This window comes from Chenopodium album, chromosome 11 (genome assembly GCF_948465745.1).
Source record: "Chenopodium album chromosome 11, dcCheAlbu1.1, whole genome shotgun sequence".
Lineage (NCBI taxonomy): Eukaryota > Viridiplantae > Streptophyta > Magnoliopsida > Caryophyllales > Amaranthaceae > Chenopodium > Chenopodium album.
Window position 1 is genome coordinate 7433673 of NC_137844.1, and position 25632 is coordinate 7459304.

At 30.9% G+C, this 25632-nt stretch overlaps 2 protein-coding genes across 2 annotated transcripts; one reads left to right on the top strand and one right to left on the bottom strand.

Annotated features, from left to right (window-relative positions):
- Nucleotides 1–4176: 4176 nt before the first annotated feature.
- LOC145568436 (transcription factor PRE4-like) lies at nt 4177–5426 on the bottom strand. Its single transcript, XM_081627858.1, has 2 exons — nt 5230–5426; nt 4177–4360 (listed from the first exon to the last, which is right to left on the bottom strand). The coding sequence occupies exons 1-2, from the start codon at nt 5356–5358 to the stop codon at nt 4211–4213; spliced, it is 279 nt and encodes a 92-aa protein (XP_081483984.1). The 5' UTR covers nt 5359–5426; the 3' UTR covers nt 4177–4210.
- A 16819-nt stretch (nt 5427–22245) lies between these two features.
- On the top strand, nt 22246–25375 carry LOC145567291 (tubulin alpha-2 chain-like). The gene is made up of 4 exons (XM_081626554.1): nt 22246–22446; nt 22925–23159; nt 24257–24627; nt 24710–25375. Exons 1-4 carry the CDS (start codon nt 22354–22356, stop codon nt 25364–25366), a joined length of 1356 nt encoding a protein of 451 aa, XP_081482680.1. The 5' UTR covers nt 22246–22353; the 3' UTR covers nt 25367–25375.
- The last annotated feature ends 257 nt before the right edge of the window (nt 25376–25632 follow it).

Genomic DNA, 25632 nt, shown 5'->3' on the forward strand with positions numbered 1-25632 from the left:
ACTATGCTACACTGCAAAACACTTGATGCAACAAAGTGATGCCTGCTAATAAAGATGAGTTTGGGCTAGGCCTCGCGCATCTCAGGCTCTCAGCAAGCCTAGGGTACAATTTACGGCTGGGCTCACTGCTTATGTTCTTATGGCTAATGTAAGCTGTGCTTGTTAGTTTCCTCTAAGTGGACCAATCTCTCATGCTCTTGCCAATTTTTGAAATGATATCAATACACAACCCACCGATGGATGTATCATATCGGATGAACAGTGGGCTCAATACGTCCCATGCCAAGCGAGCTCAATTCGTGCCCTGTCCTTCCTAACCAATGCTTATAAGCACCACATTGTTATATTTGGAAGTTCTGGTCCATACTATAGATTATTGTCCAAATATTGTCCATTGACCCAAGTCACCCAACCCTTCAATCTCAACTACTATGTTTGACACAACTCACATGTGGCCATATAGGTGAAGGTGGCAACTTGATCATTTATTTCATGTTTGATTTTCATATGAAGAAATTTATTAATTGGTTCGGATTAGAGCTGGTTAGTGGGTAAGGTAATCCAATGATAATAGAGTCAGGGCCAAGCTTATAAGGCTTTTAATGAACATGGCTTTTAACGGACGAAATCCTATTGGGTAGGGTCAATATAGTGTCAAAATATATTTCTAATTTAATAAACAAACAAAATAGATAATGTTAAAGTAATTACATAGATAAATTTGTATTTATTTATATTTATTAATGGCTTTGTTCAATATTTATTTTAATTGATATTTTGTTGGCCTGCCCATTATCGACCAGCTATTAACCCGCGACCTACATTAGTCCGACCCACTATTGACCCTATAAAATGTGACCCTCTTTGACCCGACTCGCAATCGGCTCGCACCGACTCTAACACGACCCCCAACTCCCCCCCCCCCCCCCCCCAAAACCAGGTCTAGTTCAAATACAAGTTAGTTTAAGTCAAGTAAATTTTAGGGCTATTGTCAATTACGTAGCTCATTATGGAAATTAGATTGTGCAATAAATTTATGTCATATATAATTTCATGTGGATCAAATACAAATACAATTTGAGTATGTATCGGATTATTTGAATTAGTTTTGTCGGTTCTATATGTATTCGTTTTCTACCTATAATACTTGGGTTGCATCTTTCAATATTATCTATGGGGTGGTGAGTTGGGGCATGGCCATACGTGACTTAACCACCTCCTATGGCTAGGGCCATGTAGTTTAAAATGGCCCCATGGGTAAGATAATAACCAATTGGGTAAGGCCTAATTGGTTGGTAATTGAATTGGTACCTGTCCCAAACATTAAAGCTACCACTATTCAGTATACCGCCCCTCGAAAGACTTGAATGAGTTGCAAGCTGCATGCCCTTGATGCCACTCTTTACATACTCTACGTGCCGTGACCAATTACCTTTCCATCAAATTATAGAAAATATTAATACATTTAGTGATGAAAGGGGTTTACATACCACCGTTGACTCAATCAGCATAATCATTATATAAGAAACATTATTTTATCAAAACCTAAATTGAATATCTCGAAAGAGACTCTTTTGAAAGTACTCACACACTGACACACATATATCTAACATTATATACTAGCCTCTTATAGAACATGATGTTACGTTACACATTTACGCAATAAAGAAAACGACACGCTATTTATCAAACATGTAAATCACAAAAAACTATATATTTTTTTCAAATTGGGACAAAATATTCGTGTTCAATAGTAAAGAGATGACCTCAAGACAGCCTTTATTTCATGCAGCTTTATTGTGTGCGTATAGTAAAACAGTTAGTGAATGATGCAATTGTATAGATAGGGATACATGCTTCATAAGGGCCAACAATTTGGTGGCCAAATATATTAAAAACTTTATATTGAGCTAGTCAAATTTCATCAAAATTTCAGAAAGTGATTAAAGTTGCTTTATACACACAACAAAATTTCTGCATAATAGTTCTCATATGATTGATGCATTATAAAGAAAGAAGTGGAGGCATATAAGTCAATGTTGGCTATCTCTTGCAGCTTTCCTACATTTTTTTTTTAGTGCATTACAACCGCCCATAAGACTATGCTCCCACAATGGTATAGGTCTCGTCTTAGAAGATTGTGAGTTTTTCTCTCTTTTTTTTTTTTCCTATTCGGAGTAGGAAGCCATCTTACGTACATGAATTAAACGGTCTTACACTAATTTATTGTGATATATAAAACATAATACATACATTGCTGTATGCTACCTTTAAATTTAATTGACTAATAACCTTGAAAATTAAAGGCGATCATGATTAAGTGAGTCATGTAAAATGTTATTGTAATGAGTCTGGCTTATATAACTGCAATATATATATATATATAAGACCGTCTCTTATCTGTAGTGGAGAATGCTCATGGACCACCCTTAAAAGACTAATATTGCCTTCTAAAGTTCGGTGTTTCCTTGTGATTTGAATGGGTCTTCTGTGTTGCATGTCCTCCCTATAGCGACTTTTAAACTTCAAATCATCATTCGATGAGTAGTTATAATGCTTCTCGTTAAAAAATTAAATATCTAAATTCATTTTTTTGATGAGCAAATATCCCGAATATACAGTACACCTGGGTGTACAGAACAGGCTCTGGAGGAAGTATGTGCATATGGCTTGTTCTTAGCTCTTATTAGATATTTAGATGTACTATACGTACCAAGGAACAGTTTATGGAGAGAACCGCACCCCTATGATTGTTGGGACAATAAGCTAATTGTATTCCAAAGTGCACAAAATCGTGGTACGTCTGACTTGTGAGTTCTTAACTTGATCTAGCTAGCATGTACTTTTGTACCAAGTATATAATAATTATAAATTATACTCCATATAAATAATTAGCTAATCAATCTAAGTCTTACCATGCATGTTAATTTAAAAATGATTTATTAGTTTCTTCAAAAAAAAAAATGATTCATAAGAGTTGTGAAATTGAGACAACCTTGTTTTCTGTAACTTAAAAATCAATTATGATTAGCAAAGTCAGGTTTCATCATTATTAATGTTTTGAATTTCAAAGTTGGTAATTATAAATTAATGACGAATAATTCAAGGTGAATCGACCTAATAAAAAATTAAAAATATTTGATAAAAAGGTAGAATTTCATTTTGATCTTAAAGACCATTTTATTTGTAATATACTGTACTCCCTCCATCCCCAAAACTTCGATCCTTTTGGGTTGATTTTGCGTTATTAAGAAACTTAAATAAAAAGAAATAAAAACATATTAGAAAGATAAATTTACATAGGTTTGTAAAAAAAGTAGAGAGATAAAGTATTAAAAATACATGAAAAAACAAAATTTTATATGGGAAAGCTTTGCACAAATATTGTTGTAAATTGGTGGGTATTTTAATGCAAATGGGTCGATCATTTTGGGACTAAAATTAGGCCAAAAGGGTCAAAGTTTTGGGGACGGAGGGAGTAGTAAAAATCATTTTTCATCAACATATACAAGTTTCAAGAATAAATATACGTATAATCACGAAAATTAGTTTTAATCAATAAACCTAGTTTTGCTCAGCGACAAAGAGACATGCATGTTGATGAATTTCAAACAAGATTCATAGCTTACTACAACCTCCCAAAACTGATCACTTGCATGTATAGTTATGGACTATTCACTTTAGCTTAATTTCAGTTCAGTTCAGTTCAGTTCAGCTCTAATCAGTTCTGTTCTGTTCAGTTCAACTCTTAATTTCCTTCTCTCATAAAATATTCATTTCAGCTCAGCTCCAATTAGTTCAGTAAATGTGAACAGGTCCTTAATTATTAACTTTTGTAACCAAATAAATTAAATTTTGTTAGACTAAAATTAGCAACTATTCATTGAGTACAATAAGATAATGCGAACGATCGAAAACAACAATATATTTCGTATTACACACAATGAAGCTCCGTTTTATTGTAGCTTAGTATGCTTCAGAAAAGAAAAGAAAAATCTAATCAACTGCCCTACTACAGCTTAATCCATTAGCATCTAGCTAGTGACACAACCCTAGGGGGGCAAAAATTAAACTCAATAAAAACAAAATTTATTACTATTATTATTATAATTATTTAAAATTAAATTAAAGTGCATGACTACCCCAAAATTAAACAAAAAAAGTAGAGAGAAATACACACAAATCACTAAGTAGTAACAAACTTAATTAACTATTGCATTAATAAACTTCTAATTAGTGCTGCTTGAGTAGTATCTGTTGTTTCTAACAGCTGAGACAATCTCTCACTCAATCCATCTACTTCTCTATGCAATGTTTTGATGTAATTGCAAGTCTCTTGCAATACTCTTGATGCTGATACCTGCAAAATTATTAACCAACAAATTAATTATTGTTACTCAGAATATCGTTTTGATGGATGTCAGTTACCTTAATTGAAAATTCAATCTTGGAAATTAAACCCTGAGACTTAAAATCAAATACTGTATTTTTCAATTACTACCATTTGTGACTCTCTATATATATTAGCGGAAAAACTTTTATTTTGCTTTTGCGAATACATGCAGACGGGATAACAAATATGACTTTACCTTTTTAGAATTTGTCATGATGACTAAGCTAAAATTGAAATTGTTCACATTCTAGTGTAAATCGTTGATAATGCCGACACCAACTATCAACTCAAGGTATCAAGTCATTTTTTTTTGTACATGAATTATCCCGGACTAGTAGGAAAAAAAAAAGTCAAAAAGTCAATTCACTAGATGCTTTGTGAATTTTAAAATTTTGGAATTTCTCATAATCAAGACTTTAATTTAAAATAAAGGTATAGAGGGAATAATTAAGTCCAAATATAAAATGGTGGTCGTAATTTTAGTAACAAGTACGGAGTAATATTGTATCAATATTATTTATTTATTATGGGGGTAAATCCACTAATTAAATATATAAGTGATCACAAAATATATATTAAAAAAATAATATTACATCAATAATTTCTCAAAGCCTCAAGGGTAGATCTACAATGAAGATGAAAACATTTTTTTTGTTATATTTTATTTGTGAGGCCTAGAGAGAAAGAACCGAATGACAAATAATGTAAACAGGATTCGATGCCGCTGTTCTCACAAGGCTTACATAATTTAATCAACTAAATTAGTTGACATAATTAAAGAAGATGACCCGGAAAAATATAATGTAATGTAATGATACATGCAGTATCGGATTTACCTTATCGGGGCGTCGAGTGTTATGAAGCTCAGGGAGAAGTTGCTGCAACTTAGAGACAAGATCTTGAATTTGATCATCTGTTATTCTGGAACCTCCAGTTTGCCTAGACCGTGACCTTCTGCTAGACATAATGTTATAAATAAAAATATAAATTTCTATTTATAGAATATATTCACTAAGCTTGAACTATACTGAAATGTCAGAAATATAATGTGGTGTGTTACTTTAGAGAGCGAGGGGAATACTGAATACAAAGTGTGTATATATATATCTCTATTATATAAGTCGATGAAATTAAATAAACACGAGTCGAAAATAAAGTTTGGAGGGACAATGCCTAGGAGACAAGGTATGGGAGGGAAGAAGAGATAAGAGGTGGTGGAGGAAAAATAATAAGGAGATGGAGATGAAGATGAAGAGAAGAGTTTGAAGAAGATTATATATAGTGAAGTATTATAATTAAGTAGGGGAAAAAAGAAAAAAACTAAGTAGTGGGGAGTAGTGTGAAGAAGACAATTGCATGGGAGAAATAAGTGGGTGGGAGTTTGGGGGTATTTAAATAGGGTTATTAGGGTTAGACTGATCGAGGAGAGAGAATTTCAAAGATACGCCAAACTGGCATGGCAACCCTTCTTGCTGTGTTCCCAATTCCCAAACTTGGGGGCTTGCTTTCTTCTATGGAGAGGAGAGATTTAGATTTATTATATTACGCATTTTACACTAAAATATCCAATGCAACTGTTGTATATCATATATAGTTTGTAGTATGTATATGGTATAACCGACGTATTATTATTCATTGACCAGTCAATAAGATATAAAATTACTTTTTATTTTTATGGATTTACTTTTGTCGAGGCTGTGAGAGGGTTAGTTGTATAGTCAAGTGGTATAACCGTATGATATAGGAAATCGTCTAATAAAAAAGTTGATTTTTTTTTTTTTGTGGGTGGGGGGGAGACAAATCTTCATTATCTTAAGTGTGTTTGTTAGTCCCTACTTCTCACTCAATACCATGCTAGGCTGTTAGAGCGAGTATACTAGCTAGATTAAAATTAGTCAAGTCTTAGATGGCATTATCTTTGAATTGAAACTGAAACACTTTAATGTCATTGTTTTTTGTCATCTTTTTACATAAATATGTACACGAAGTATATGCAAATAATAAACTTTCCTTCTTTACCATCCCCAAGTAATAGTGTTTGTTCAATCTTTTTTTTTTTTAAGTCATTGTTCTTTGTAGTTCTCTTCTCAATTAAATTAGATGGTATTATATTTAAATTGTTTGGTTTAAATTAAAGGGTGTAACTGTTTTTTAACAAATAATACATGGTTAATAAGTCTCAATTTTATTTTATTTTTGGCAATTAGTGATCTAGTTGTTTGCCATCTAGCTTTCAATTAATAAAAATATAGTTTTTCTAATGGTGTGGACATACTCTTTCCCCTTGAGGGGAGGTTTTGCATGGTAACAATAGTTTATGAAAAAAATATATATACTACTTTCATGGCAGGTTTGCACCACAATCGACATTCATTACCAACTACTAAAGGTATTGTTGATATTATTCATGTCGCATAATGCATTAATGTGTTAATTATTGTTCTTAGCTTTTATCTACAAACAGTATAAATTTAATAAAAATGGAACGAAATTTGCATTTGTAAAGCAATTGCATATAAACTTCTGATATGTCTCAAACTGAATATCACATAATGATTGTGACAGTATAATATCCCTTTTGAAAACAATTATATTGAAATGGAACGAGGATTGCATTTACAAACGAAAAAAGACAACGAAACAATAAGTTACAAGTTTCTTTATTTGAATTGATATCTATTTTATCTATTCTTTTTTATATGGCAATCAAAATTTCGGATAGACTTATTAATTCTATTATTAATGTATAAATTCCACTACAATGTTACTAAAATTTTTTACACACATTTAAAGTACAAGTTTTTTTGGGGTAGGTAAGAAAAAGACATCTTATCAAACCCGAAACTTCTTACAAGTCAGCTTAGTGATAAGCGAGAGCAAGGCTCCTTGTGAGTGGGAAGAAAAATAAGGAGATCTTCACCCTCAAGTTGAATATGATACAACTCCTATTAATAGTGTATATAAATTAAATTGTGGGCTTCAATCAATAGCTTAAATTTCAAAAACTTTTATATACACCCGATCGATGTAAATAATATTATTGTATATTGAGGTAACTTTTGTTGAATTTAGGGTAACTTTTATTGAATTCAGAGTAACTCTTATCCATAAAGCTTAAATAACTTTTATTTAGATTAGGATAACTTGTATATACTAGGTAACTTTCATTCATTATAGGGTAACTTTTGTTCATTTTAAGGTAACTTTGAAGCGAATGTACAATATTTTACTGTACATCCGATTTTTTTAAAATGTTTGTACTTAAACTTTTGGTTGAATTTATTCTGTAACATGGTATCTAGAGTTAGTGTAACAAAAGATCACATATTTAAATCTCTTCCACCATTCTTCCAAGTAGAATTTATTTCGCACTATGTATAGGAAGGACTAAGCTGCATCTACATATATAACCTAAGAGGCATGAAAAAAGTAAATAAAGCTATAGAAAAGTCAACCACCAACTTAAACTTTTAGTTGAATTTATTTTGGTCAAATGTATATTGATCGTCTAACACTAATCACTAACACTTTGTTTGGATAGAAGGAAATGGAAGGAAGAGAAAGGGAAGGGGACAAAATCTCTTGTTTGGGTAAAGGATTGAGGGAAGGAAGGGAAAAGAGAGAGAGGGATCCATTTTCCCTCTCTCTTTAATAGGCATAATCCCTCCAAAATTTGAGAGATTTGGAGGGAAAATGGAGCTCACCTCCCCCTCCCTATCTTCTCTCTTCCCTTCCTCTTTTATCCCTCCCCTTCCTTTCCTTCCATGTTTCCTATCCAAACAAAGCGTAAATCAACTTATTGAGTACTCCACTTGATAGATCATAGATGTAAGTTAAAAAACGAATACTCAACGTTCTCTCTATACTTCTATAGGGATGGGTTGTTCACGTACATGATATTATGGTTCTCCAATTAATAGCATAACTATTGATTAAAAATCATGCATCTTTCTTAATTTATAATAATCATCTTCGTTTCAAAATGAAAAATTACTATGGCACAGTACACACTAGCAGCTACTATAGTTGGTACGAATTATATAATTTGTTTTACTTCAATAATTAAGATTAGTATCTGTGAAAAGTACTTGAGATTCCCTTCACACGTTACGTCGCAAATTGTGTTACATTTTTGTTACCTATAGATGGAACTTAATTATAACTAAACCATTTATAGTAAGCTTAGCTTGTCTGTTAGACAACCATATATGATTCACTTCCTAGTCCGAAACTTATATTAACCTAATTTTTAAGTGCAATTTGTAGACTGTAGTACACTTCAAATAGAAAAAATATCATTGGTAGTTTAATGAACTATGTGCATCATAATTCATATTTGTGAGATTGGATCCTTTGATTTGACTCATTTGTTACTTCAAAAGGATCCGTTTTTAAATGGAACCAGTTAGGTTAACAATATAATATTCCATGATAAGATAATATGGAGTACTACTACTTTGTTTAGGGAATAGCCTATAGTTTTTCAATCAATTTCAAATCAAGATTTTTTATAATTATATAATTTAAGTAGGTGTTGTACATAATTAAATTCATAATGGTAAAATTAAGGTTACTACTACAGGTTAATTAGCATCAATAAATAGTATATATAATTTTATATGTGGGGATTTATTGAGAACGAAGAATCAAAGATTTTGTCTTACATACCCTAAAAAGTAAAGAAGTTATGAGTTTATTTTGATTCAAAATCGAACACCAATCATCCCAAGATGAAAAAAAAATATCAACTAGTTAGGAATTGTTATGTTTTGATAAATTTATATACAAGTAGGATCTAATAAATTTATGTACTTTTAGACCCATTATTCTATGATTGTTTGGTAAAAAGAACATCAACTTTAACTCCTCAAGGACCTCAACTAACCCACCACATGTTTCAATTGATGATCCAAAAGATTATTACATGCATGAAGACTATATCTTATTCTAGTTTTTGTCTTTGAAAGAAACCTAATAGTACAATAATTTTATTAAAAGAGGTAATTATTTGGTGGGTCCCCTCCATCTTATTAGCCTATGAATATGCCAAATGGCTTTGTTTGGGTTCAATAGCATGTGAGGAGAAGGAAAGGGTAAAGGGAAAGGGGTCATCCCTCACATGATGTATTAGTGAGAAGTTGAACTTGAAACCTCAAAATTAAATGATCAAGTGACAACTTTTACTACTAAAGTATAGCTTAACTTGGTACTATCACATATATATGATTGATCTTAGCTCAATTTCATTATTGATATTCTACAATCATATACTATTATTCTTTGTATGGTTCATATATGTAGTTTCAAGAGATTTGTACAGTTATTGAATATTCTAGTTTGTCCTTGATATTTTTTTAATTATATCATAAATTATATATGTGGAAAACATATTAGATCTAATCGAAATCGATTAAAGCCGACTATTTATATAATAATAAGAAGGTTAAGAAGGTTGATAATACACTAACATAACTCAATTAATAAACAAGTTGATGAAATCTTTGACTAGGGAAAAGTCTATCAAATTAAATAATAGAATTTCAAATCAATTTATAACCTAAACACATAAATAATAAATGGATCAAAACTAATACGCATGTAAGTTATTTAGTCAATAAGACTAAGAATTTTTATTGTTCTCTTCTAATGACCTTGTTTCATAAATTTAATATTTGTTCTTGTTAGAATCAAGTAATACAATAATAATTCGCATATATCAAATTAAATGGAAATTAAACTTATTTTTGTTTACTTATTACTAAATATTGCTTTTTTTTTTTTTGGACAACAACACTAAATAATGTTAGTTATGCGTAAAGTGATGCACTATGTGAGCATAAAACATAAAACCTGGGCCTCAACCTTAAGCTAATGGTTGAAAACTTGAAACCCAAGATCGATTTATATGCTCTATCATTATGAAATTAAAATAAACACTTTAAATATTATACATTGAGACAAATTTAACAATGTTACTTAATGATGTTTTCTGTCATATATCATCTAAATATTTCGATTAAGAAGATTCAATCATAAACCAGCCTATTTAATCAAACAAGTTGTGTTAGCTCAATTATGAAGTACTAGAACTAAAATCAATTCATTTTAGGAAAGTAGGGTAATGATACAAATGGGGTTATGGACAACATAATTAAACCAAACTATAGCTTACACAATATGCTTATCAACTAATAATGAAGTGCTTAATCATTTAATTTCCCTATTATTGACATGCATATGATCAAGATCAACCTTTCAAAATGAGTCCAAGTGACTTCTGAGTATAAATCAAAACTTTAGTATATAGTAGTGTAGTATAGATATAGTACATCAAAAGCTATATATTATAATGTATTTTTATTTTTATTGGACAAGAAGTATGAAGGCGGTTGAGAGATGTAAATGGACAACAAGGATTGACCGGTCAAAATAAAAACGGTGGAAAACTGTAAACACCATTTTTTGTGGTTGGGTGGTTGTCGAGAGCTACAACATGAAACGTGGTGCATCCATATTTTAGATACAATCTTAATACTTCCTCAATTTCATTTTAGATACATTACTTTCTAATTAAGAAAGTTTTAAATTAAATGCATCATTTTTCTTTTAGATAATTAACTTTGCAAAGTGGATTTTTCGTCTCCAATCCCAATTCAAGCCTGGATAAAGGAAAATAGTTAAGGTATATTAGTGACATCCACTATAAAATTTTGTCACATCATTTGACATGAGCCACAATAATTGAGAGTAGTATTGGGATGAGTGACCTCCTGAGAAAACCTTATATATGTAGCCGACTCTCCTTATGGGATTATGGCGTTCAAGTAGAAGAAGAAGATTTTTCTTCTGGATTTTTCTCTCATATTTTATATCACTCTCATTTTTTTTTAAACTGTTTAAAAATTCATGTTTTTAAAAATGATACATTTAAAACGAAACAGATAAAATACTTCGTATTAGTATGAAAATTAAAATATTATGTGTAACTGTATAAGCATTACACCGACCTCTTTCCGCGGTAAATATTAAACTTTGCGCTCATATTATTGGAAATATAAGTGTATAAAAAGTATAGTTTAAAAAAACAGTTGTAAGAAATTGTGATTGTTAATTATATGCTTGGCTCCAAAATCCTCTTTCAACTACTATGTCATTGATCAACCGCTTCTCTCAAGTTACGTGGCCGTAAATTTCCAAATTATGGCACTAAATTTTGCGATAGATACTATTAATTACTCGTACGTAGTAGTTAGGTAATGCTCATCTCAATGCATGTTTCATGTATTTTGGAATATAATGTGATCCAAAAACGTTAAGGTCATGTTTGTGATGTTGTATGGATTTTATGATAAACACGCTAATACTTATCGGATTGGGAAAGGTTGTATCGTACGTACGTTTTTAGGTTGCTTCTAGATACGGTGAAAGCAAGGGAGAATATTTAGGAACAAACAACGTAAAAGTTAAAAGTGATAGTTTGTAACATTCGGTCATGTTTAACTCACTATATATTTTATTAAATTATCAAGTTAAGATAATTTCTATTAAGTGGACTATAATAGAGAGTTACATTTAATTTTTAATCACTCTTAAAGATTACAAAGTGGACTATTTAGTTAGGATACGGTTTAAGTTTTTTTGGCCGTTTATGCAAGAAATAGTCTAATTTCTTCGAAAATTAGACTATTTTCAACCCTTTTTCTTTAATATAATTCGGTTTTTTGATTTATTTGCTTATTGTATTGTTTTGCTTTACTTTGCTTTGTTCTCTTCATTTTATTTTCTGGGGTTTTGATTCTCATCTACGGATGGGAATTTTATTTTTAGGACTTTAATAATAGTTGGGAAGGTGATTTGGATTCATATGGGTTTAGGGTTTGTTATAAACTCTACGATCAAAGCATTAGCGCAGATTGTGAAGGTCTCTATTTGAAAAGATGCGACAACATCGAAAATTACTGCTTGTGTCAAGTTTGAAGCGGTGGAATGTGAGGTATGCCAAATTTGCAAAATAATTATGATTTTAATTGTAAAAGTGATGTTAAATTACTTTATCTAAATTTGTGGTTTACAAAACTTTATTATGATTGAAGATGTCGTATGACTATTCATTAATGCATATGATATTATTATTCTTCCCGTTCAAAAAAAAAAGGAAAAAAAGTGGACTATTTACTTACTACATGCCACCGAGAACTCAATTTCCCAATTAATATACTGATTAAGTAAAATTAGTAGGTAAGGGTTCATTCGTCCAGGGTTATCGGGCTAGACAACTTCAGAGAGTAGGGAATAGGTAAGGATTTCCCCTTTCAGCCCTCAAAATACCTTTTGCGGATTGAACCTCCCATCTCATCATGTTGTTTCATTTGGTGTTAGATTGAGAATTAATTTGCCAAATATTATTTTAATTTCTATTTATTGATCGAATGTGTGCCACGCATCTCATTATCTCAAAATTTCTATTATTGGAATAATAATAATGAAGTCATGTGTGAGCTACATATACAGAAAGTTGACTAAGATTAGATAATTGCTATTTTCGGGATTGTTCATCATCACATGTTGATGAGCAATGAGAACTACAATCTAGCTATTATGAAGGGAATCCAGAAGGCTTGTCATACATATAGCAACAAATCAATTAATTTGACAGAATTCAACATGCTTAATTAGTTCCTGACCTCTACTTGGGGTGTAACCAAATATGAAACTATGTCTTATCTCTATTCATAAAAGAACAATTTCTAAATTAAAGAACGCATACTTCCTTTCGTGCATTGAGAATTGAAGAGACATAAGCTTATTCTTTGTTGGAGTTGTTATGGACTGTGTGCACAAGAGCAACGTATGTGTACTTGTTTGCACTATCTAATTTGCACTACAATGTAGGATAAAGATGAAACTTGCATCTCTCGTTTCATTTTAGAATTGTTAAAATGCCTTTATATTATTACTAGCCTAAAAATGCATGTTTTTATCACTACGGTACTCCATACTAATAATTGAATTATTGAAAATAATAGATTTAAATTGGCCCGAATAAATGTTCGTGTGCTTTGTTATATATGTCATTTTTCTTAAATTTAATTTAATTTCCTATGTGTGCTATATTATTAGTATAGCAAAATATATATACTTATTTTTATATATAATATTATATATAGCTTATTGATACACCTAGCTAGCTAGCCAATTAATTCAAAATATGTAAGAAAGAAGAATATAAGTCTTAAAAATTAAGTAATAGATTGATCGATTATTTAGGTAAGTATCAAAATTCCCATTTTCTAGGTTAGTATTTTGTGTTGCTAGAAGATCATTATTAAACATTTTTAATCTTATCTCTGACCCTCATTACATGTGAGTTTACATCCATTTAACTTATGGATCAAATATATTATTAGACAAGAATATGAAATTTTGATAATATAAGGATTAAATAAATATATCTCGAAAAAACATAAGTCGGTGGGATGTAATTTGTTAAAGTAGAAGATTGTTCTTGTTGCATGCAGATCACACGCAGAATACTGGCTGAACACGTGCTTATTCACCGTCCAATAGCTGATCAGACATTTAAGATTTGGTCATTTAGAAGAAAAGATTGCATTTGTACTACTTCTATAGATTTTTAATCATTTTCTCATCATACTACCTCACTAAATCTTGTATTATCGTGTTTCTATCATGGAACGATCAGCTTAGGTCATAACCCTATCATTACACGTAAGGTTCGGTCCACGTAGTTGATCTATAACCGGAATTGCTTCAAAATACAGATATATATAAGTTGTGTTACCACTAAAGACAAATAATGCAAATAATATTTGATTTCAAGTTTTAAATACTATCTTTTCAAAATTTAATCAACTACTTCGTGATAAATTAGTTTACATCCATTAAACTACATAAAAAGGTAAAGTGATACGGAGTAATAAATTTGTTATACTAATATTAGTCTTATACATTGGTGTCATAGTGTGGTTTGGGGAGATTCATGGGTTGAGAGAAAGCTTTATATTGAAATAATAATAGAAAAAATAGATCTCATCATAAGATGATTTACATAGTTTTGGACCACATTTATAGTTTGAATATCTGGAAGAATCTATGGAAGTGTATAGTTTCCTTTTAATTGATTTAAAATCAAAAGCAATTAGCAATTAGCAATTAGTACATGAAATTATAGGAGTTATTTAATTACGCCTGACAAAATGGTAGGTTTTGAGTTTTGGTCAAATTCGATTTTATTATGTTAAGTTATGAATTAAGTTATGAAGCGATTGGCCAGGTCAATGACCCCAACCCTTCAGTATATGAATTTATAGCAAAATTATAATGTTCATTTTTTCTATAAATTTGAATATCTCAGATTCTCAATCGGGTCACTATAACCTACTTATTTCCACTCATTTTGAATTTCAGTTTCAAATTTCGTGTTCAAAACCTAATACCTTTATAATTTACTGCTATGTATCTTCATAATCAAATCTTTGGGTAATTACACATAATAGCTTTGCTTAATTAACAAGTCATGTTATCATATAATGATAGTAATTGACAGCTTTATTGATAGTAATTGACAGCTTTATATACAATATTACAACCATATTGTCCATATATACATCGTGTATATATGTTAGACCAATTTTGCTATCCTATATATGATAAGCGTAAATGAATATAGTATGGTGCTCATCAATTTACTAGTACTGTATTTTGATTAAAGAGTTTAATTAATTAATTGATTAATTAGGGATCAGAGACTGGGTTTAATGCAGCGTGCATCGCGGAGCACATGATCTTGATCTAGTAGACAGCGAATATTGTGCTCGACATCACGAGAATCATTACATTTTAATAAAATTTTACTTCTGAAATTAACGAATAGCCCAAGAAATTCTTATGAATATACTAAATGTTGGTCTTCTTAGGAAATTAAAACAAGGTTTCTGATATGATTACGCTAGCTTCTAATTATATTATTAGGACAATTAATCAAGCAAGTGGAGTTTACTTAATGATTTTATAAGTACATTGCTCACTACCCTTAAAAAAAAAGTACATTGCTCACTTGTTTATAATTTACAAGGACTTAATCAATATTACAACTTTGTTTTTGCTTGATTATTATGTCGGTGAACCGGTGATTTATTTCCTTAATCAAGAGTTATCTGTTTTTTCTTTTATCTAAATGAATCACAAAGACATTACAAATAGTAAAGGGAAGATTTTATAAAACTAATTAAGTACTTCGTTACATCTCGAGATTATCATAGGAGGATCAAAAAGTCTAACCTAGGATGATACGGAATATTTAAACACACCCAAAACTCTTATAGGAATAATATCCTACTCATATAAAATCATTTTACTTAAAGGGCTTTTAAAATCTTGTAAGTATAATACCACATTATCACGTAAAAAAAATCAATCTACTCATAGGCTCTTACAATCGTGCATTGCACAATGACTAACCTAGGTGGCTAGGTTACTAGTACTACATAAATATACTATAATGAAGATATGGGAAATATAATCATATTAATGAATAAGTATGTAGCCAGTAATTAATTAGTACGTAGGTAAGTAGCTAGGTTAATTAAGAAGCGTATGTATGTAATAGGGTTGTAAATAATCTACTCCGTATGAGTTAGAAAGAAGCTAGAGCATTATTGCACGTGTATAGCTTCATCTGATCATCTACTGCTACTTTATGCTACATGTCAGCTGATGAAGTGCGGTTGACTTGCATAGTAATTAGTAAACGCTTATTCAGACCCTCCATTTTTTAGAGGTTTTGAATTTAGTACTATTCACACACTTTTTTTTTATCAGGTTTTGTGCTTTATACGTAATAAAAATATGATCATAATGTAGAATTTTATGGAGTATTTGATTCGTTACGATATATATTTTAAAATACAGATTTTTATAATTTTTGCTTATCGTAATTAAAGATATTAATGGTTGAATTTATGCATTGCCAAACGTAACTAAAAAAACGTGGCAACTAAAAAGGAACGGAGAAATTGAAGTGCTTATCATGTCATGAGAATTGAACCATACGATGATAAGACGAGTATAAAATAGTTTCGTCAAATGCCTGTTTAATTAATATTTATGGGTATAGTCGTATAGATAGTGAATACAATCTACCTGTATTAGTTAAACTTGATTAGTGTACATAAAAACATCGCAATATGTTATATATTTTTTCTGTTTTTTTTTTATTTGACCCACTTTGACTTTTATACTATTCACATGCCTTCTTTTGACTGTCTTTCATGAATTAAGAAAAAATATACTCATGTGAAATTTTGTTAGAATTGTCTCAATAACTACTATCATAATATTTAACTTTTATAATTTTTATTTATAAAGAATTAAAGTTATTGGTGGTTAAAGTTTTGCATTGGAAGCGTGATAAATGAAACAAGCCAAGTAAAAAAGAACGGGAAAAGTATATATTAAGTGTACAATAATCATATTAATCAAGTACTGTTGTAGTATTTGGTCTGGTCGGATCAATCACCGATAGAGCCTAGGGGCACTTATGGAGGTGAGGAATCTCTTACCTTATTTCGAGTTTCTAATTAATTTTGATCTTATACTCGTAGTTTAATGCTACATAATTCTTTTTTTTTTTTTTTTTTTTTTAATTATGGTTAGATCATTAAAAAAGAAAAAAAAAAAAAAAAAAAAAAAAAAAAAAAGAGTAAGAATTAGCTCGAGCAGCTACGGTCTACCTCTTGCTATGGATCATAAGCTAATAACCTAAAAAAATCACTAGTTTAATTTTTCTGATGATAAATGTATAATTAACAGAGAATAATTGAGTGTATGCACTTAATTAGTCCTCCATTAATTAAACAATACGCTCAAAGGCCATTATTCATTTCCTTAATTAAGCATATACTACGTACTTTCATCCTTCGGCAAATGGCAATATAGCATCATAATACAAGTTGCAAAATTTAGCAAGTTGTAAGAGTTTTGATGCCTAATATAAGTAATTATATTCATTAATTGGTTCTCGGATATCCAAGTTTAAAAATTAAGAGCCACAAAATTAAATAAGCAATCAATCATATAGTATAATATAATCGCATAGTATATACTGTATTATAATGTATAATTATGCAAATAACTCAGACGTGGAAACATTCATGGCCTCCGATGTTTGCAACACGACACCCTTAGTTTCAGTTTAATGGAGCAATTTGCAAAAACGCATGCAACGAAATTCATAGAGAATATACTAATTCTCCACCATTTACTATCCTTTTTAGGCATCTATCTTTGTTTTATTAAATCAACTAGGATTAATATATGATGTAAGTCCAAAACCTGTAAACTTTTTTGACAAAAACATGAATTATGAGAGTGAGATCAGTACGTAATGTAACTTTTGTATTTTGTTGATACATGTATTGGTTGTACATATGTTTTATAGGTGTAATTACTTTTTATGTAGTTTTACTTTTGGGCTCTTTCTTCATAAAAGGGTAATGATATATTATACGGAGTATATATAGTTTGAACTCCTATCGTTAGAGTTTAGAGTATTAATTAAGAAAGGAAGACAAAATTACATGTCAATATATAGATGTATGTAATTAATATTTTATTTCAATTCATTTGTATTTTTTAGCTCTTTATATATAAGAGCTTTGTGATTACCAACCTAACTATAACATTTGAATTTATAATATGGCTTTGTGATTTATATTTTTGAAAAAATGACCAAAATGATTTGAAGCAGTTATTGAGATGTGTTAATCATAGTTGCCTTGTTTGGCATGAATTTGAGGTAGAGAGTAAAGAGCTAGATGACATTAACATTATTAATATATTGATTATTAAACATAGATCTTTAGGCAACCAGTGACTATGCTCTATAACAATCATGTGTAAGTGTAACATATGTACGAAGAACAAGTATATTATTGAGACAATTAGCTTTTGCAAGTCATCATCCACCTAAATTCAAGGCCTAACGATATGAATAATCTTATCTCATAAAATGATGCTTTTTTTGCTTCTTTTCTAGTTGACTTAATAAGTTTAAGTGTACATTATTATTGTAAGAAAAAACATTAAACGTGTAACTATATTGTAATAATTAATAATGAACATACGTAAGAGCTAATCAAGCTAGTTAAATTCATTATCATAATGTCAAATAGCTAAAAGAAATTGTAGGTTCCGAACAATTAGTGCTTAACTTGTTGAATTCTATTTAAAAAAACACGTAAAAACAAGAAGATTATAGCAAGTAAAGCTGTAAAAGCAAGAAATAATTATTCAAGTTTAGCCAGAAAAGTTTGACAATTAAGTACGTAAATATGATTCAAACATGCATGCATGTTATATTTGGTCCGATTATTAACAGATGATTCTATTAATTTGTTCAATAAGACAGATCATCAACTAAGAAGAATAAGGTGTATTCATCTAACAAGTAAAATCCAAGGTATATGAATCTGATCTTCATCCACGAGCTAAATGCCAGTGATGTTGATACGCCATTTGCTGTTGGCTAAACTACTTTGTTTGATATTGCGTACTTATTTAATTTAGCTACTACATCTAATTATAGTATACTGTATATATACGGAATAAAGACTAGATTAATGGCCCGTGTTTATGCTCATACTCACCGAGTTATTATCAGACGATTTCACAAAAAATAAAAAATAAACTTAATTATAATTTTATATGATATAAAAATCTTTTTATTAGGCTGGACCTTTTCCTTCAATAAAAATTAAAAAAAAAAAAAAAAAAAAGCCCGACTTTATTTTATTCACCTTATTTTCACATATTTTAAGTCTTATAAGTTAAGATAAGTTCTGGTAAGGCCGTAAGGGTTATTTAAATTTAAATTCAAATTAAATTAAGTTTTAATAAGATCTAAAAAATTCAAGTTCTAATAACAACAATCATGTATATTTTTGTAAGACAATGTGAGAATTATTGACATTTCAAAGAAGCATTTTGTTATAATACTTATTGTCTTAAAAAAAATATGTTATAATACTGATTGGATGCATCATGCATGGCTGCATGCGTTCCAAACCTTTTAACTACAATGTCAGATCATCACCAAGTAAGGTCCTGTTCTTTGAACTTCTGAGTACAGTAGATTTTAACATAGCAGAACAGATTTCAATAGAGCAGGGCAGAGTAGACTACATGGGCTCAAAAGAACAGGCCTAAGACTTAATTAACTCAATTGGTGAAGTTCCGTCTAGCCTCAAAGTAAAATATGAAGGTGTGAGATTCAAATATCAAATGGGGCTTTTAATTAAAGCCTCTAGCGATGTGTACAGTTTTGATAATGGACCTTGAATCCTTGACACTTAGATTGGGCTTTTGCCTAAATACAATTGTAATACAAACAAACTATGAATAACATTCGAGCTCTGCCTCATTCGCCCACTTCTTCTTGGCTGTTAATCTACTATTGTTCACCATTGTAACTCATCCTTGACTAAGCTAGCAGAATTTACGCGATCAATGGAAATATTTATATGACATCTAAAAATAATTAACTATAGAAAATGATAATCTTAAGCATCAATATTCAATAGGAATATATTCAATCAATCTATACAAGAACAATTGGTATTATTTTTCTTTATTTCATTCTGTTAACCTCTTATGTTAATTAATTCTATTTGCTCAACTATATTGTAAAAACTAGTTTAAATCCCGTGCAATGCACGGTTGTTATTAAATTTTTAAAGAGTTATTATTGCATTGAATTTTATAAAAAAAAATTATACTCATGATAATAATTTAAAAGTAAATATAAAAATATATTAGTTGGGTATATGAAGAGTTATTATTGTTAAGAATTTTAAGTGGAAGAAAGATATTTTTCATTATTATAATGTTTTCCTTAAAGAATCTTCGTAAAAACGGAAAGTGAAATGGGCGGGAAAATTGTTAATGACATTGTGACAAGTGTCATTTTAGATTCGCTTTTAGTATAGGTTAATAGATATGTATATATGTCTCCTTAATTAATTATTTCGCATTTACGGAAAGAATGAGAAGCCAATGGAGAGAAAATTATTTCCATTTTGTTTTTGTACGTGCTGCGTTTCAAAAATATCTCAACATATATGGGAAAATACACATGACTAAGAAGTGGATAGAAGGTGAGAGAGCATCACAAAATCTATATGAAATAAAAAAATAAAAGTGAGAAAGGAAAATAGATGATTTTTGTATTTACAAAATGGAAATTGGAATATTAGATTTCCTTGTTGAAATGTTTGTAAAACTTCTTCATAGACAAATCTAAAAATATTTTTTAAACAAAGGATATACTCCATTTCTTACTTTAATATTACAAATTTAAAAAATTACTCATAATGAATATTGCAACATACAAAGTACCTAGTTATGAAAATAAATACTACCTCCGATTTTTTTAGTTACAACTTTGGAACATTTTATATCTCACAAATAATACCCCAAAGTTGCAACTAATAAAAATCAGAGGTAGTATCTCATTTCTCACTACAAATGCCCAATATATACGTGTTGTCGTGTTGATATTTACTCCGTATTATTTTAGTTAATGCTTATAATCACATGATAATTTTGTGTGTTTTTTTTTCCCACTAATTAGAATCTTATACATTTTCATTTCTCTCATTTTACAGTACTAATATAAAAAATATACAATATAAAAGAAGTTTTTGGTTACCTCTATGTTTTCTCCTTGGGAGGGTTTTTTGGTTCCCCCTAGGGTTTTCCTAGGAGGGTTTTTCTAGCCTCCATGACTAGATTTTTTTTTTTTTTTGCTTTTTTGAAGGTTTTCCTTCACTCTTCTCCTTTTTTCTCTCTCTTCCATCTCTTTTCTTCTGATATCAATTGTAAATTTTTATAAGGGCTTCCACCGGTAGTAAGCCCCAAAAAACATTTTAATTGCTTTCAATAAATGGATCCCATCTTTATGATGGTGTTTATTCAATTAGGCTTTTTTTTTTTGTTTGTTCGTGTGCTAAAGATTGAAGATTTAGGGTTTTATCATATCCGAAAATATCTAGAAGGCCATATGAGTTTTTTCATCCAAACAAGTACTCATCCGTAGATCTCAAGTCGAATTAGTGCTAAGTCACATATTGTATTGCTTCGGATGAAGTTTTTTTTTATTAATGCAATCGTTGATCGAATCTGCAATTTAACTAGTTTTAAGGTGATTTGTAGTTGTGTTGGAATTTTAGATTTTCTAGGAATTGTTTGTAAGTGCCGTTTAACTATCTTTTATTAATGAAATTTTTTTGTTATGGTAAAAATATATATATATATATATATATATAAAACAAAAAGATACCTCGTATTTAGAATCTATTATACGTAGTACTTGTTTTGTCAAAAAAAAAAAAAAAAAAAAAAGAATCTATTATCTATACTATACACTCAATTATACTACTATATATAGAATCTACTTCCTATTAATACACTCGGGTACACTCCTAAATACACCACCCATTCACCCAATATTATCTTGGGCTCCGTACAAAAATGCACCACTTTTTTTTCTTAAATGGCTAAATAGACCTTAAAAGTTCACCTTTTTAAGCCCATAAAACACAACACTCTTTTCCAAATTGGGCCACTACCATAAAACACAACTCGTAAACACACAACCCAATAACAACAAAAACATAACGGTCCCCATTCAAATTTTTAAAATTCAAAAAACATAATTTCCACCGCCCCAAAATTGCCAAATCCCCATTTTTTCGACTTTTTTTTTTTTTTTTTTTTTTTTTTTGTAACGCCAACGGCTACAAATCTTTACCATAAAAGTATAAAACTCTCAATTTTCACTCCCCAAAATTAAAAAAATAAAAAAATCCTACCTCATTTTCTCTCTCCTCCTTTTTCTCTGATATTTTTCTCTCTCCTAAATTTGAATCTCCGGAAAATCGAAAATGAGAGAGTGTATTTCGATCCACATTGGTCAAGCTGGAATTCAAGTTGGTAACAATTGCTGGGAACTCTACTGTCTTGAACATGGCATTCAGGTTAACCCTATTTTTTTTTTAATTTTTAATTTATCCCTAATTTTTTTCATGAACTAAGATATAAACCCTAAATTTCTTGTTTATTGGAGAAATGAGCCCTAATTTTGTTTATATGCTGTCAGATTTTCTGAGAAATGCACTTTAGTTTGTTTATTTGAAGTGAGTAATTTGAGAAATGAACCCTAATTTTGTTTATATGTTGTAAGAATTTCTGAGATTTGAAATTTTGTTTGAATGTAGTATGAATTTCTGAGATTTGAAATTTTGTTTTAATGTAGTATGATTTTATGAGATTTGAAATTTTGTTTGAATGTAGTAAGAATTTCTTGGATTTGAACCTGAATTTGGCTTATATGTTGCAAGGAAATCTGAAAAATGAACCCTAGTTTTGTTTGTTGTAAGAATTTCTGAGATTTGAACCCAAATTTTGTTTATGATATCTGAAATAAACCCTAATTTTGGTTATATGATGTAACAGCCGGATGGGCAAATGCCAGCCGAGAATACAGGAGCAGGAGGAGATGATGCCTTCAATACTTTCTTCAGTGATACTGGGGCTGGAAAGTATGTTCCTCGAGCGATATTTGTTGATCTTGAACCAACTGTTATCGATGAGATTCGAACCGGGGCATATCGACAACTTTTCCACCCACAGCAGCTTATTAGTGGCAAAGAAGATGCTGCTAATAACTTTGCTCGTGGACATTATACTGGTATTGCATTTTTGCTATTTTAATGTTCTTGGTTATGGAATGATTGGTATGATTATTGATTGCACTTTGTTGTTGGTTATGGAATGATTGGTATGCTAATTAAGGTTCTGTGTATTAAGGATTTATTGAGGCATTTTGTCGAACAGTTTGTGTGCATTTGTCTTCTGCTTTAGTTCTATATTAGTTTTGTTGTTGGTTTGATCAGGTTCGGGTTACTTGTTTTGCTTTGTCGTGAGGGCTTGGGTTGAGGGATTTGTTGACTATCGTGAGCGTTGTGTTTGTTTTCTCTTTTCTGTTTCCATGTTCATACTTGACTTTGATTTTCTTTTGGCGAAATTGGCATTGGTTTTCAATTATGTTTTTATGCTGGAATTCTCTTCTGTTATGTGTTTTGATCTGAAATTGGATCATTTTTGTTAGCTATGGTTGGTTTTTGGAGGCCTATGTTGAGAATTTAAGTCCTGAGTTCTATCAGTTTTGTATACTGTGTAATAATGTTTCGGTTTGGTTTTCTACTTATTGTTTGATGGTGCTCTCTAGGAAATTATTGGTTTGTGTGTTGTCTAGCAGGTCATGAATTTCCTGTTATCAATTTAGATATTCTTCACTTTTCACCACATTGTGTTATGCACAACTTCACTTTGTCAATGTCATATTTCAAATGTTATCTATGATCTATGATTATGAGAATGTTGAAATATGAGCTGTCTTTTGATATAAACTCTCTTCTTTAATACTTTAGTGCCATTTTTAGATAAAATATCGGGGGTAAAAACATTATATACCCTATTGGAGTTGTATCATGCAAGTTCTTTTTTCTTTGCATTCTCTCGGCATTTCTCTTACAAGTCTGTAGTTTTGGCCATTAACTTTAATGGTTTGACACAATTCTTTACCATGATTGCTATAAATATTTTTTTCACCTGAACATCATACATTCATGACACCTTTGAAGCATGGATTTTTTTAATATAGCAAACCCTTTGTCAATCCTTGGAGTTTGACTTTGTGGAGGATTTTCCCATATCCAAGTACCGTGCGTTTCCATTTTTTTCAATTATCTTATATTGAATGGAAATTTCTATGTTTGAATGCAGTTGGGAAAGAGATTGTCGACTTGTGCTTGGATCGCATCAGGAAGTTAGCTGACAACTGTACTGGTCTTCAAGGCTTTCTTGTTTTCCATGCTGTTGGTGGTGGGACTGGTTCTGGTCTTGGTTCTCTACTCTTGGAGAGGTTATCAGTTGACTATGGGAAAAAATCAAAATTAGGTTTCACAATTTATCCATCTCCTCAAGTTTCAACCTCTGTTGTTGAACCGTACAACAGTGTCTTGTCCACTCACTCCCTTCTGGAGCACACTGATGTCTCCATTCTCCTTGATAACGAGGCTATATATGATATCTGCCGCAAGTCACTTGATATTGAGAGGCCTAGTTATACCAATCTCAACAGACTTGTTTCTCAGGTATATAATTACTTACATTTGAACATTAAAGATACTTATAATTGTGAGATATTTTTGGCTGAAATGATGGTGTTCTGTGTAGGTTATCTCTTCCTTGACAACTTCACTTCGGTTTGATGGTGCATTGAATGTGGATGTCACTGAGTTTCAGACAAACTTGGTCCCTTACCCTCGTATTCATTTCATGCTTTCTTCTTATGCTCCTGTTATATCTGCTGAAAAAGCCTTCCATGAGCAACTGTCAGTTGCAGAGATCACTAACAGTGCATTTGAGCCCAGTGCTATGATGGCAAAATGTGATCCTCGCCACGGAAAGTACATGGCTTGCTGTTTGATGTACCGAGGAGATGTGGTCCCCAAGGATGTGAATGCCGCTGTTTCCACAATCAAAACAAAGAGAACCATTCAGTTTGTGGACTGGTGTCCTACCGGATTCAAGTGTGGTATTAACTACCAGCCTCCAACTGTGGTGCCAGGAGGAGACTTGGCCAAGGTTCAGAGGGCTGTGAGTATGATTTCTAACTCAACCAGTGTTGCTGAAGTGTTCTCGAGAATCGACCACAAGTTTGACCTTATGTATGCCAAGCGAGCTTTTGTTCATTGGTATGTTGGTGAGGGAATGGAGGAAGGAGAGTTTTCAGAGGCAAGAGAAGATTTGGCAGCGTTGGAGAAGGATTATGAAGAAGTTGGGGCTGAAGGTGTTGATGACGAGGAGGATGATGGTGATGACGAGTACTGAGAGTTTGTTGTTAAAAATAATGAACGATAGGATTGAGTATTACTAATTTACTAGGGTGATTAATATTCAGGAATACCAATGGGCTCATTGGTAAGTAGTAGTGTGCGTTATGCAGTTGTGTTTCAGTAGTAAACAGTGATGTATTTCTTTGATTTCATTGTGGTTCAACTTTCAGCATATAACGATTTTTTCCCTACGACTTCAGTCACTGTTAATTTGTTTCTGGTGTGCACCTTATTGTTTCATTTGTTGTACTTGAAGTCGTA